The sequence below is a fragment of the Protopterus annectens genome, chromosome 3.part1 (genome assembly GCF_019279795.1).
Source record: "Protopterus annectens isolate FY-2018-M chromosome 3.part1, PAN1.0, whole genome shotgun sequence".
NCBI lineage: Eukaryota > Metazoa > Chordata > Ceratodontiformes > Protopteridae > Protopterus > Protopterus annectens.
In genome coordinates, this window is record NC_056732.1 from 735,399,997 (window position 1) to 735,415,939 (window position 15,943).

Sequence of the window (15,943 nt, forward strand, 5' to 3'; positions counted from 1 at the left end):
TTTTCAATGGAGTAGAAAAATGTTCTGCCACCACAAACTCCAAGTACATCCACCTCTAATTTCTTAATGTTCACTGGAGTCCGATACTTAATCAGAGCACTGAAAAAAGGTGCCTGTTTAACCTTTAACAGGCAGCATCACACCAAATGCAGCAGATGCCCAATTATCTTGACAGCCAGTTGCCATTCCCAGAGATGCTGCAGAGCCCAAGACAGGGGCTCGAGGATGAAGGAACAGTTTCCAGATGGACCTATATAGGTCACTGGATTAAACCTGGCTGGGCTTCCGAGATATTCTACTCAGTGAATGAAGTAATGCCTGCCAAAGAAAATGTGTCTGAAAAAAATGTTTTGAACTGAAATATGGAAATATAATGTTGGAGTGATGCCTTTAAATACTGCTAACTTAAAACAGTTAAAGTGTCATACTTTTGCTTAAGTCTGTGTGTACAGAACAAATATATATGCATGCACAAATACAAATGCATTTTACATGTAGATAAATTACTAGATATTACAACTAATATATATTTATACTTAATGAATGCATACTTTACTGTAATAGGAGTTATGCCTTCTACTCTTGCATATATTTACCATTAATATACTTGTAGTTGGATTAATGTTAGGATTATAGGGCAGCTACTAATAAATATACACATACATGCATACATACATGAATTAAAAGTAAAAGTATTTACCACAGTGTGCTAAAGCATGATGCTGCTAGTATTCCTAACTATTCTCCATCCCAGGAGACGAATTAGGTTTACTATCATATTTGCGACCAATATTTAAATGACATGAACTTACTTGAAATGCACAATATCGAAGATATGGTCACACAATTCAATATGTCGTTTGCTTATGCGAATTTACATTGTACTTCATCCTCCACGTTCGACATATACATTGCTGGAAATCAGATGTAAAAGTCATGTCGATGTAATGATGTACATTATAAGTGCGGCAATACTAAACTGCGAAACACAGAGCTATACCAGTTGGGAATTCACATAAGGGATATACTATTACTACCGAGTCATTAAAACAAGTATTTGGTAAGTCAATGCTATTTATACATATATAAAACAATTTGAAAGAATGCTGTAAAGAAACCTAAAATGTTCTTTACATTTCTGTGTAGGACACCATTTGGGAGTTATGAGTACTGAGGCTACAAAAAATGGTTCTGGTATAACAGGCTTATACTATGACAGTGTAATGTCACAAAAAGGAAAGAAAATACTGTGCATTGATGGTTATCAATATTACTTAGAGAAATGTGTTGATGTAAAGAAATATTGGTGTTGTGTGTTAAAGCAGAGTGGGAAATGTTAAGGGTCGGTGTGTTACTGAAGTTGACGGTGATAAGGATGAGTTACACAAAAGCACAAGACACTTCCACACACCTGACATTGTAAAATGTGAGCAAACCAGAGTAAAGGAAAGAATTAAATGTAGACAACAGGAAACCCTTGAAGATCCCTATAAAACTGTATCAGAGGTGCTTGCAAATACCTCCACAGAGATTGCAACTACTCTGCCCAATGCAGAAGTATTGAAACAAAGTGTGCGCAGGTTAAGGACGAAAAGCAGTAGTAATCCAATCAAGGAGCTAGCTTGTTTACAGGACCTGAATGCAGATATGCTGCCATTGAAGCAAGACTGATTTATAGTGGAACATACCATTATACGTAGCAGTAATGCAGACGTAGTGGTAACAACTGAAGGGAATTTAACAGTATGTGCTCCACTGCTTACATTCTAGTTGATGGGGCATTTTCCATTAGTACCAGAGAATGCAAACAGGTCTACACAGTACACTGTTGCTTTAATGTTGGAAGTCACAGTAAGGTAATTCTAGCAGTATATGCCATATTGTGATCTAAAACAGAAGACTGCTACAATCATTTCTGGAGAACACTGGTGTCAGTGTGTGAACTATTTCAACTGGTGTTGAAACCAGAAATGGTCCTTAGTGATTTTGAAAATGCTGCTATCAATAGTATTAAAAGAAACCTTCCACATAGTTTACCAAAAGGCTGTTGGTTTCATCTATGCCAGACTGTGTGGAGACTGATTCAATGCTCAGGTCTGGCATCGTTGTTTGGCATAGACATGAGGTTTTTCCTTGCTCTGCAAGCAGATTCCGGCATTAGCATTTGTTGCCCCAGAACATGTTGTAGCAACATTTAACAGTATACAAGCAGCTATGCTGGAAACTGCAAAAGAGAGTTGTGTGAATTGTTTAGCAATAATTACATCTCAGGTAAACCTAAGAGGTATGGGATATGGGGCAGTATGTTTTCAAGACTGCCAGCATTATCTGATATGACATTCTGGAATCACTGGGACACTGCGGTAAAGGGTATCCACGTAGTAAGAATTCAGTGGAAGGACGGCATTTTCGCTTAAGTAGTTTATTAGGTAAAAAGCAACTATTAATTGTAGATGTTTTGCATGCTGTCATTCTTGAACAAAATCATATAAAGGATGTGAAACATTGAATAATGTGCTGTATTCCTCCATCACCAAAGCAACGGAGACTCATGAATAAGGAAGCTATGTTTGCAAAACTACTAGCACGCCATGATGACTTCACCCCTGAGGGCTTCGTGCAGGTGGCTGGACATCATTGCTCATTTTAGAACAAGCTGCATTTATTTGACTGTAGTACCAGGAGATTCATAATTTGAAATGCGTGTGTGGAGTGGAATGGTTCAAAAAGTGGAACGAATTAGTACCTCAAGTATCACATGGTGATTTACCTGCTTGTTGGGAGCACGGGTTCATAAATGTAAGCTACATGGTGCCTCGGATGCTTCATTGTCTGAATTTGTCACTTAGAATTCCATTTTAAAACACTTAACATTGGTTCATACAATGGGAACCTTGCACGGAGTGTTGTCTTCAATCACCGACCACTTGTCGACACCAATTGCTTAATATTGAATTTGCATATTAATACGTGGATTCGACATCTTAAACATCTTTTTACTCCATTTTAGGCTTTCTTAATCGATATTAATGCATTTCATCCAAATGCATTTCAACCTTATGATAGTGTAAACCCGCTAATTAAGGTATGAGGAAGTATAGTGTTCCCTAAGGAAATGTCAGCTCTTGCAATGCAGAGTGCCAACACACCAAAAAAAAAAAGTCATAAAATGCAGGAGAAGAGTGAATCTCAAACATTGCTCTTTTACTTTCAACTTATTTATTTTTTTGCAGGGGCTGCACCTCCCTTCCAACTTATATATATCATATCCAAGACTGCCAAGCCTCAGAGAAAAAGGGAATATTCTGAGAAATGGCAATCTTGGAACTGGTATATGCAAGTCTGTTTTCTAGCCATTCAATTTCAGTACTTTGAGACTTGCTGAAGCAGGTTCCGACATTTTAAATGGTTACTAAGTGTAGTGTATATACTAGCAGTTCTACACATGAACACGTTTAGGGCTTGCTTCTTGGCAGTCTGAGCAGCAATAAAAAAGCAGAATTACTTGCTGGTCAGGCATATACTTATATCATGCTAAAGAAATACATTACAACTCAGACATAACCTTCACTAACCAAAGAACTAACCACAAAATTATGTACATAGACATACCCACATATCACTGTTTGCAGCAATCTTTACAGTATATCAGAAGACGTCTAAAGCACTGCTGTAAAAATAACACAAGGAGGAAGCCTGTGTAAAAGTATTCCCAGTTCACGTATAACATTTCTGCAAACATCAACAGCTTGTGGTATAATGAGACTAAAGAACTCAAAGGAATAAAACTCAGAAGTGCTTTTTGTACTGAGCGCTTAATGACATTAAGGCCAAATTCAGTGTGCATGCCCATAGCAGGAAATCCTAAAAATTACAGAGATCTTAATCCTTGAACAAAGCAAATTGATACAGTGCCGACCCAAACAAAAGCTGATGAGCAGCCAACTCCATCTGGATACAAAATACTGGAAAGGTTAAGAGGGTTCAGTAAAGACTGGAGTTATTTTTCACACAATGAAATATTTATCTTTGGTGTTGTAATTCACTGTCACAGATATAAAAACACTTGCAATTATAAACACACTACTGCTTCTATGAACCTAATAAAAGTCTCTTTAGGCTTTTCATTTTAATAACATATAATCAAATGTTACATTTAAAGTTACTGCCCGTATAAATCTAAATTCTGCTTGCTATTCTTGCCAACTACACACAAAGCAAATCTATTTTCAGAGATCACTTGCACTAAAACTGCTGTACTTGCTCATGAAAGGCATCTTTTTTCTCCTACAACACACACCAGTGCTCTGAGTATATACGACTAAGTTGTTCAACAATTTCATCAAGTACTTAATTTTCCATTTTCTGCTAAGCACCATTTTATAACTTTCTGTAGTTTTCTAGCAGTCATTAAACAGCATACCTCATTCTGTACTGCATTATTTTTTTCATAAAATACTTTTTAATGTTTAAACAACTAAAAAGCACGATTAGCCAGAATGCGATAGCTTTTACTCTGTGCTGTACTATGTTGCAAAACATTTCATCTAGAGCAAGAAAAAAAGTCAACATACCGGTCTTGAAGCCTGTTCTCTGTTTCCTTTAGCTTTGTCTTTAAGTGCCTAATTGTGACTTCCTTCTGCTGTAATGGGGTCAAGTACTGTTCAGGATTTGGAGGTTTTACACCATGATTATCACTGCAGGAGTTGTATTTACCAGAACGCCTAAGGAAACAAATAAATTGGAGATAATGTCCCTACATTGACAGTTTTCATGCCAACACTGTAATCAGTTTATGCAATACACTATGCTAACATATGAGCAATGTACAGGCTCTATATGCAGATTCTCTAGATCTAACAGAACATGAAGTAATATGATTAAATTAAATGGTGAACAACTGCACAATATGTGTAAATTCCAAAGGAAAATAAATTCCTTCCATTTTGATGGCCAGAGTTCTTGCAGGATTTCACATCTTGCTTGCCATATTCCAAGCATATACTCACTGTACCAGGATAGCTCTTCAGTGGGTGACAACTTTGGGCATATCTACCTGGTGCTCTCTTACATGGCATTCCTAAAAACACCAAGTCCCCACACTCCCAAAAGCATAGTTTTGCCCACTCATGGAGTATTGTCCCAGAGATACCATAGTTATGAGAATGTGCTCGCTGTCTCTCAAATGTCCCCATTTCTAGATCTCAGAATCAGATAAGGTTCCATCAGCTACAAAATACACAGCTATTTGAACTTGATAGTTGCTTTTATATTGCTACTGGAGGTTTCAAGTAGCAAATGGTCAAAATCAAGAGGGTTGGAAAGTATTAAGTACTCAATGCATACGGGAGTATCTAACACTGATTCATGTGCTGAATACAGCTGAAGAGAACATCTCTTCCGCAACCTGAAAACTTGTGGGGTTGTTACAGGTCCTGCTTGAGAATATCACTAACAAAAACTGAACTTGTACCAAAGATGAAATCAACAAGTAAAGAAGGCAAGCTGAGGAACATAATTTTGATGGCGGAAAAGTTCTGTTTTTTTACGTAGTTAATGAAGGGCATCCTGGCCTTAAAGCTGCACCAAAGGAATTTGGCATGCTTAGGAGCACATCTATTCCCCCCCCATACAAATTGTCTATAAGCAATCACCTTTATCAATGACAACTTGTAAACTTTTATTTTTCAAAAATAAAAAACAGGATAGTTTGACAATTTACTAGAAATTAAGCAGTCACAGATGTGACAATCTGTAAGCTGTCACTTTTTTCAACATTTGTGATTCCTTTAAGTTAGTTTCTGGGGTAGGTGCTTAATTTGCCCTGAAATTTGCTACAGCATTTGCCTGGCTTCTACAATCATTCTTAATGGTAGTGTGCATGCTAAAAATGGGACAGAGTATGTACGTGGTCTGTAAAACCCATGTAAAAATTAAGATGACAGACAGAAAACAGAACAGCTATAGAATTATCATTTTAAAGCTGGGGTTATTTGGACTGGCACTTAGTGGGAGTGAGGTTGTATCTCCCTGCTGGATACCATGCATGTGAGAGTTAGAGAGGGAAGGTGGTTGGGAAGGAGAACAAGGAGTGAAACAAAGAAGAGACTTAAAGGTTAAGAAGCTAGAAATTAAATTTGATGACGTAGGATCTTTGTTTCATCAACAAAACAAGACACCGTGCATTAATGCAGGTAAGAAAAGGGCAAAAAAATATATAAAGTACAGACCAAAGTGGGTGAATTTTGCACTCCAGTTTATAGGAAAACTAATCCAGATGATATCAATTTCTGAACTCAAAATATCCCCCCAGGCCAAACACTGAAAAAAGCATAATTTTAGGAGAAAATATGCATCAGAAAAAAGCCTGGGAAAGTGAATCTCATCTTCCTATAAGTCAGATATTCTCCCAAAGTCCCCATTGTATTTTTATTGGTGCAATTTAACCAAAACAGACAAAATTAGTGTGTGTGTGTAAACCACCACACTGGCTATAATAATCTGCAGGTTTTTCTCTGAAAGGGAGTGATGGCAGATTGACAAATCCCTTTCCCCCAACATGCATACACAAATGCACTGATTTAGAATAGTTTAATACAGTGGTAATCATTTACTGACATTTGATTACCTGGAAAGTCTGACTGGGTAGAAGCCCATTTTCAGCAAAGACCCAGGGAGAAAGGCTCCAAATTATTACAAAACATTTTAGGAATAATTTTACAATCTTCAAAAATAAAACAAAAACATCTGCAGCTTAAATAATTATAACAAATTAGACAATAATATAAAACATTGGTTAAGAATTGATATGATATATGACAATCATTTAATACTCAGAAATTTTAGACAGTTTGCAGAGAAATTAAAGGTAAGTTAGTGGGGATTGCAATATGAAAGCGAGGGTAAAACAGGCTTAAGGTATGTTTGGAGAGAGTCAGGGAAGAGAATTAGATAGCAGTAAGGAAGTAAGTGAAGAAGGAGACTAAGGAGGTATTTACAGAGATACAGTTTATCCTGATTTTGACCAAGAACAAAGCCAGATTTTAGCTAGGAAGTCTTTCAGAGCTGTTTTGAAATATGCGAGGAAGGATACAGACCTGATGGATACATGTAAGGAGTTCCAGGCGTTAGCAACTTTGAACGAGTACAGACAATGCCCATTAGATTTCTAGGTTTGTAGAGAGACAGGAGTTTTTGGTCACTGGATCGCAATGATTGACTGGAAACATAGCTGTGTAGAATGTTTTAGTGCTGGGCAAGCAGATGGATGCTGGATAATGTTACAGGTCCTAAGAAGTTGTGTATATGTTAGTTTTATGTGGCAGTTTTAACTAGTTTAAGCTTTTCGGTGTTATACAGTGGAGGGTTCTGAAAGGGGTATGTGCTGCAAATTTATCATCTTTGTTACAGCATTGCTCAAGTTTTAATTTTTGTAGAACCTGGAGGTTAGTAAGGATGGCAGCAACATAAAGAAGAGTGGGGAGGAGATAGGTAGTAGCAAGTGTAGTCTGAGTTGCATCAGTGAGAAAGCTTTTGCCTCTGTAAAACATCCTAGTTTCTGATTACCTTTTCTTATTTAATTTTGTACATGCTGGTCAAAAGCAAGATTATTATCCTCCATCAACCCCAACCCAATAGCTTGCTATGAGAAGCGACTTCAATGGTCATTACCAAGAGAAAGGACTTTTACAAAGCCATGTTTCAGTGGATGTGAAAGCTTCCTGCGTAATGTTTTGGAGATGTACCATGTCAGATGTGCAAATGAGAGTGGAATCATCTGCGTATTGTATTAGGGTGGCCTGTTGTGTAGAAGTATAGAGGATGCTGGTGAAAACGTTAAAGAAGAGGCGACCAAGGACACAGCCACAGGTACACTGGCGGTGACTGCGAGGTAAGGACAATGTGTGGATTGCCACTTTACTGACTGATACCTACTGGACAGGCAGCTTTTGAACCACAGAAGGGTAGGCTGAGAGGGACCTTGTGAGGGCAGTTGACGTAAAAGTTTGCTGTGCAAAATGTCAAAGGCTTTAGACAAGTCTAGAAATAAAGGAAGATACCAGTCTGCCATTATCTCTAGCTTTACTGACCGTATCTGCATACGTCAGAACGACAGTGCTAGTACTATGAGCAGGACAGAAGCCATGTTGTGTAGGGGATAGGAGTTCTTCCTGCAAGAGACAGTCTAGCAATTGTTTTTGAATACATTTTTCAAGTATTTTGGAAAGGGGAGATAAGATTGCTATAGGTCTAAAGTTAATATCTGCTGAATTTCCTCCTTTGTGCAGAAGGATAATGTGAGACTTCTTCCAGAGAGTGGGAATGTGGCATTCCTGGACTGACCTGTTTATAAGGATTGAGACAGGATAGGCAATGCTATTGGCTGCTGTTTTAGGTACTTGCTTGGAAGGTCATCAGCTGAAGAAGAGCACTGTAAGTTTTTTTTAAGAGTAGTTTTATACAGGATGTGGGCACCGGTTTGAATATGAAAGTGGATGTGGTGACATACGGCTGTTGGGCAGGGTTGGGATTAGATGTTGAGGACTCAGTTAAAAGATGCTATACTATCTATATAATAAGATTTGAACTGTATTGCAGTTTCAAGTGGGGAGTTATCAGGAGAGGCATTTGGGTTGAAATTTTTGCCAGGTATGTAAGATTTCTTTAATGGAAATCCAAAATTTTTAGGGTTGTGTTTAGTATTATGAAATTTATTATAATATAGATTTTTGTCTTCATTTATTTACTTTTTAGTTTGATTACAAAACATTCTGAAGTTTTTTAAGCTTTTTCTCTATCCTGCATTAGCATTCAACTCTTTTTCACTAGCCAAATTGCATTACTTGTTTTCAGTCTCTTTCTTCTAGGAGGTGCAATGCTATTTAGAATTATGTAGAAAACTTGCACCAAATTCAATTAAAGCATTGTCTAAGGGGAGGATTTTTAAGAAGTTCTAGTTAATTGATGATAGTATAGTAATGAACATTTCTGGGTTAAACTTGGAAAGGTTAAGTGTTGTTTTATAAATATGCTGTTAAACTGGATGTGTGAGATGTTTAGTTGTATAGACTGGGGGATGATCACTGAGCGAGTTTGACATTGCACCAGTGGTGGAGTATTTGCTAGGGTCTGATACTAGTAGTCTAATAGGGAATTTGATGTCTTGCTGTAATTTGTGGGGCTATTGATTAGCTGTGTGAAACCATATAAGTTCATGGTAGCTGCAGGGCGTTAAGAGTTTATGTCCAACCAACTGACATTCATATTACCTAGTAATATTTTTTTCCTTGTGGAAATGTTATGGCTATCCAATGTAGGATATCTTCCAGTACAGCTGTATTGTCACCAGGAGAAATATAAAGAACGATACATATTTGTTTATAATGGTTTACTTTGAGGAAAGCAATAAGTAGTTCTGCTAAACTGAATTTTGGTGTTGATTTCCTGTAAGGGGAAATGTGGTTAGGTACTGGGAAATATTAAAGCAATACCACTACCTTTCCTCTTTATACAGTCATTACAGATGATATAGCTAGGACGTATAACTTCAGAGTCATTTATGCTAGGTTTAATACAGGTTTCAGTTACAGTAAGACAATCAGACTTGTTGGGTAATCCAGGCATGTAGTTTAGTAGTTTTATTTCTTATACTTCTAATGTTTATTGTAGCAAAAATTAGATTACCAAGGTTTGGAGACTGGCTGCTGTTGGGTTACAGAAGTATGTGGGAGATAATTATCTTTGTGTTCATTGTGATAAGAGGAGCTAGGATTAGAGTGCATATTTCCTCCTAGAAGGATTTTAGTATACTGGGGAATTGTGCACACTTGTTTTTTTGGACAGGATTCTTGCACTTAACTTTGTTTTAAGTTGAACTGCAATTAATCAACCTACATTTGGAATAAAGGTGACAGGAATATTAAATAGGTTTGGTGAAATGTGTGGTGTGTGTGTGTAAAGAGAAAGTATGGATAGGTGGTTGGGACAGAGTTGGAGAGATGTTGCCATCTATTGAGTCATGATAGACTGAACACAGTAGGAGTAGAACAGGGGATTAGCAAAAGAGTAGCACATATTTTAAAGATGTCACATAGTGGGGAAGTAGTAATTATACAATTAGAATGCTGAGGGAAAAGAATGAACTTCAAAAACTGGACTATAAGAGCCTTGTTTCTGTAACTGACAAGATGAGAACACTAAGAGAGATGATTCAAAAATGCCTATGAGTAACCAGCTGTGGTTCAACTACAAACTGATGACATGGGATGGAGTGCAAGTCTGGCATCATGATGCAGAACTTTTAGTTATGTACTCACCATAACTTCAGATGTTTGGGATCCATCTCGCCTACATTCTGAACTGATGGGTTCGGAGCCGATCCCTCGGCTCCATGCTTATGCTATAGAGCGAGGCCTCTAATTGGCTGAGCTATCTTTATCCCAGGATGCACCACCACTAATCCCCCAGATCTTGTTTGTCCGCATTCATGCACACATGCACAACTTGGTTATATAACATTGTTAGATGTTTCAAGAAGAAACAACAGGATTCGGACCTTCTGATATCCTCTGATCTCCAAGGAAGGGGGAAGGAGGGTGGGTTATTGGGAATGTAGGCGAGATGGATCTCAAACATCTGAAGTTATGGTGAGTACATAACTAAAAGATGTTATGTGATCCTATCTCGGCTACATTCTGAACTGATGGGACAGCGTCCCTAGCACCTAAATCCCGGGTGGCTCATTGGAAAACACTCCTGAGCACTGTGGAACCAAATGAAGCTCGTCCTCTAGATGCCACATCTAATTTGTAATGGGAAATGAAGGTGTGCGGGGAAGACCATGTAGCCGCAGCACAAATGTCACTAATGGCAAGCTTAGAATGAAATGCTACGGAAGTAGACATAGCCCTTGTAGAATGAGCCTTGACAGAGGTTGTAAGCTCTTCGTTAGAATAAACATATGCTTGAGTAATACAGTCCCTGATCCATTTGGCAATAGTGACCTTTGTGACAGCGTTGCCCAATCTGTTATCTGCAAAGGATACAAACAACTGATCTGTTTTCCTTGTTTGTTTGGTCCTGTCTAAATAAAAACGTAACTGTCTGTGGACATCTAGTGTGTGGAATATGAATTCTGCTTTGTTAGAATATTTGGAAAAAACTGGAAGCTCTAACGATTGTTGTAAGCAGAAAGTAGAACAAACTTTAGGAACAAAAGAAGGATTTGGTCTGAGGGATACTCTGTCTTTATGAAAACCCAAGTACGGGGTTTCACTGACAAAGCTTGAAGCTCTGAAACTCTTCTGGCAGAAGTAATCGCCACCAGAAAGGCTGTCTTCCATGATAGAAACTTTAGATCACATGTAGCTGCTGGTTCAAAGGGGAAAGAAGTCAAAGCGCGTAATACTATATCGAGATCCCATGAAGGTGCAGAATGAGAAATCGGAGGTCTTAATAGAGCAGCACCTTTCAAGAAGGTCTTACACAATCTGTTGCTCATTAAAGGTGGGTCTATGGATTCATGAAAATTAGAAATTGCTGCCAATTGTACTTTGATGGTAGAAACTGAAGAACCTTGATTGAAAAGAGAGGTCAGAAATTTTAGTACTTCTGCCACGGGGATAGAAATGGGGTCCAGGCCCCGGAGTTGAGCCCAAATAGCAAACCTTTTCCATTTGCTAGAATACAGTTTCTTTGTAGCAGACTTATGGGCTGAAGATAATATGTGTACAACATCTGGATCCAATGTATGACTCCTGACTATCGTCGGAAGAGGAGGAGCCAAGTCAATTTTAAGGTGTGTAGGGACTGGTGGAATAGTCCCGACTGATGAACCAGTAGGTCTGGTATCTGATCCAGAAACCATGGACCTTCCAGGGCATGTTTCCGAAGATAGGGGAACCACACTTGACGAGGCCAGTAAGGAGCAATCAAGATCATTTTGCTCCCCAAGAGAGATGCCTTTTGAATCACCCTGGGAGGAGGGAACTGGAGGAAGGCATAAAGCAAGCCGGTGGGCCAAGGATGGACTAATGCATCCATGGGGCTCTTCCCGGAGCGGGATTAGGGAGAAGAATTCCTTGCACTTCAGATTCAGAGGAGTAAGATGGAACTCCCATTCGCTGAAAATCTGAATTGCCACTGTCATATTCAGAGACCATTCGTGAGGTGGGAGGATTGTTCTGCTCAATCTGTCGGCTATGACATTGATCTTGCCCGGTATGTGAGTAGCCACTAGAAGGAGACTGCCCATTCCCAAACTCTCATGGCTTCTCTGCAAAGAGGATAGGATCTGGTCCCTCCCTGTTTGTTCAGGTACCAGACAACTGACATGTTGTCTGAGTGAACCGCCCTGGGGGAGATAATCGTGAAGGGCTTGAAGGGACAGGAGTACTGCCCTCAATTCTAGGATGTTGATATGAAGAAGAGTCTCTTCCGGGTGCCATTTGCCTTGGACTGACCTGCCCAGGGAATGCCCCCCCCACCCCATCTGGGAGGCGTCCGTGGTCAAAGTGGCCCGAGGAGGAAGAACAAAGGGTCGCCCTGATCCAAATTGGAGGGCACTAGCCACCAGCGAAGGTCCCGTTTGCAAGATTCCGTGATCCATATGAGGTGACTGAGAGGGAGTTCCTGAAAGGACCACTGAGCTGAAAGAAGCCACTGGAGGATTCTCATGTGCAACCTTGCCAAGGGGACTAGAAGAACTGTTGCCGACATGGATCCCAATAACTGCAGGACCATTCTGGCTGGGGCTTTGGACCTGGGAAGTAAGGCTCGAACTTGATTTTGTATGGTTTGAATTCTGTCCGAAGGTAGATAGACCCGCATTTGGTTTGAGTCTATCTCTACCCCTATGAATCTTATTCGTTGAGATGGCAATACAGACTTTGGCCAATTGAAGGCGATTCCAAGGAATTGCCCAGTAAGATAGTGGCTTGTAGGCTCAAGTAGATGCTTGGAGGTGGCAGTTAGGAGCCAGTCGTCTAGATACGGAAACACCTGGAATCCTAGACTTCTCAGGTGAGCAGTCACTACTGCCAAGCACTTGGTGAACACCCTGGGGGCTGTGGTGAGACCAAAGGGCAGTGCACGGAACTGAAAATGACTGCCTCCTAGGCTGAAGCGCAGATGTCTCCTGGACGCTTGATGTACCATGATATGGTAATAAGAGTCCTTGAGATCTATGGAGCACATCCAAACACCCTTCTCCAGCAATGGGAGAATGGTTTGTAGAGTGACCATTCGGAACTTGGACTTTGACTGAACGGTTTAGGATGCTGAGGTCCAAAATGGGCCTCAAGTCCCCGGTCTTTTTTGGCACCAAAAAGAATCTTGAGTAAGTTCCTAATCCGATCTGGTCTAACGGGACCGGTTGGATGACTCCTTTTTGCAGCAGCTTTGAAACTTCTGAGGCTGCGGTATCCCGTTGACTGGGTGGCAGGTCCGGGATTTTTTTGGACTGAGGGATGGGGTGAGAGAATGGGATGGAGTAACCTCCGGCAATAATCCGAAGCACCCATCGGTCCTGAGTGATCTCTTCCCAGGCCTTCAGGTGCTTGGCGACGAAACCACCCCGACTGGCTCCGAGCAGCACAGCCGGGCAATCCCTCAGGGACTATGAAAGGCTAAAGAGCCACGAAAGGACTCATGGTCTCCAGTATTGCGAGAGCCTCTGCCGCCTCTGGGACGGCGTCTTCCGGATGAATTTCCCCCTCCTCTGCCTCTGGAAGGGGAACCTTCCTGCTGAGAGGGGTAAGGCTTCTGAGATCGAACCACATCTTCCCTCCTCTTTAGCCTTGGGATAAGGCCGAAGGGAGTGGAAAATCGCGTTCTCACGGCGGCAGTCAGAGTCTTACCCTCCTGTTCACAGCGGGTTAGTGTGTCTTTTACCTTGGGTCCAAACAGGGAGGACCCATCAAAGAGGGCGTCGGCAAATGAAGACTTAAAGGCCTCCACAAGGCGGAGCCAGGCTTGTTCACGAGAGCAATGGCTGTACCGCACCTCATGCCTCGTCCGCCATCTGAAATGAGCCTCATGGACGAGTTCGAAATGGACGACATTGTAGCCAGCTGAGAGCCAACCGTCTGGGCCAGCTCCTCAGGCAGGTTACCCAAGAGGGTATCGGATAGCTCCTTAATCAGATCCCTCTGAAATCTGGTAAAGTGTGTCAGGTATTTCAAAGACCTCAGTGTAAAGGCCGCTGAACTAAGGGTGCGCTTTCCGTACAGATCCATGCTCCTAGACTCCTTATTAGGAGGATGGACGGATGTAGAAGCCTCTGCTACATCTTGCTGGGTAGCAGATGCCACCACCAAAGCATCTACAGCCACACCTTTAGTAAGGAACTCTCTATCAGGGGGCGCCGAGAGAAATTTGTTCGGACGAGCAGGCACCGGTTCCATAGAGTCTGGGTGTTCCCACGCCCTCCGACAGATCACATCCAAGAGCTCGGCGCGCGGAGACACCCAGGAGGCGGAGGGCTGAGCCCGAGGCCTTCAGGAACACCGACTCATCAGCAGAGGGAGGTTTGGACTGCCAGCCGCCTCGCTGTTTTAGGGCTTCTAGGATGTCTGCAAAGGAGACATCATAAGAGGACGACTTAGGGGACCTCTCTGCATCATCGAGATCGGTGTCGGATGTCAAAGACTCATCAGGGGAGTCAACGTGCTTCCTCTTGCACGACCTTTTCCTGGGGGGTTCTTCCAAAGAGGCTTCAGAAGGACCTCCAGGAGGGGGGTAACCTCAGGCCGGGGGCTCCGCTGTCCAAAGACAGGGGGACTGCCAACGACCCAGTCTCCGTATGCAGGGAGGTAGCTGGGGAAACCGTGGAGGTAGCCAAGGAAGATTTGGCTAAAGTGCTCCTCATAGCCCTGAAGGCGGGACCACCAGAATCCTGGGAGGGTCCCACCTCCGTGGCCACGACAGTGGCGTCCTGCCGCCGACGCACCAAGGGGAGACTTGGGACCGAGAGCATCAATCCCAAGCCTCCCTCCCAGGGCGAAGGAAGAAGTCCGTGTACTGAACTCCGACCCAAGAGCCGGAGTTGGAGCAAGGGTCACCCGACCCTAACACCTCCACAGGTTCCACCAGCACCGCTCCAACGGTGCGAAGCTGTTGGAGGAGGAACCACAGTAGGAGTGGACCATCGGCTCAAGCCAAATGGGCTGAAGCGAAACAAGCTTTTGGAACACCGGAGACTGGAAGAGTCGAAGGAGCACCCTGTCGATGTCTGAATCAGACATCTTGGATGACCTAGAGGATACCGATCGGGCCCAAACCGATTTCTCCATCGGCCGAAGGGCACGGGACCGGCTCGAAAGGACTCAACAACCATCGGCTCGAGGAAGGTTTCAGGAAATTTCCCTCGGTGCCGATAAATTTCGGCTCGAGGGGAAGAGTCTGAACTGATCGGCTCCAATATCAGTGGAGCCGATGAGGGTGACCGCCTCGATGCCCCAGACCTCGGCTCGAAACCAGAGGGGTCGAGGCTGGAGGCATCGAGGCAGACCTCGGCTCCAAGTCCGTGGAGCCGATGGAGAAGTCTGCTTGGATTTCTTAGCAGTCGGTTCCGACTGACTGGTCGGAGCCGATGCTTTCTTCTTTAGAAGGAGACGGAGAGGAAGATAAAGCCTCCTCGAAGAAAGGCTTGATTAATCCTTGAGGATTAATTTGTTTTCCTCTCCTGGAGGACTCTTGAAGAGAACGCCACACGCACTCTTGCAAATGCTTAGCACCTAAATAAGCCAGTATGGTGGTGCGTCCGTTATGGACATTTTAAAACCACACCTCGTGCATTTCTTAAACCCGGAGGGTTTGTGCTCTTTCGACATAACTGCTTCGCCAAAGAACCAATAAATGCGAACACTAAACACTAAAACACTAAACTTTAGTTAAGACAGTTCAATACAACTTTAACAAAAAAATTCTTTCTTTTTCTTTCTTT

General features: G+C 41.9%; 1 protein-coding gene across 5 annotated transcripts in view; it reads right to left on the minus strand.

The window, feature by feature from the left end:
• Nucleotides 1-15,943, minus strand: part of SYBU (syntabulin) — a 1,013,882-nt gene that overhangs the window by 129,899 nt on the left and 868,040 nt on the right. For all 5 annotated transcript variants that reach the window (XM_044067096.1, XM_044067094.1, XM_044067093.1 and 2 more), the window contains one exon: nt 4,575-4,724. In XM_044067096.1, coding sequence (XP_043923031.1) covers nt 4,575-4,724 — 150 coding nt within the window. The remainder of the gene's footprint in view (nt 1-4,574; nt 4,725-15,943) is intronic.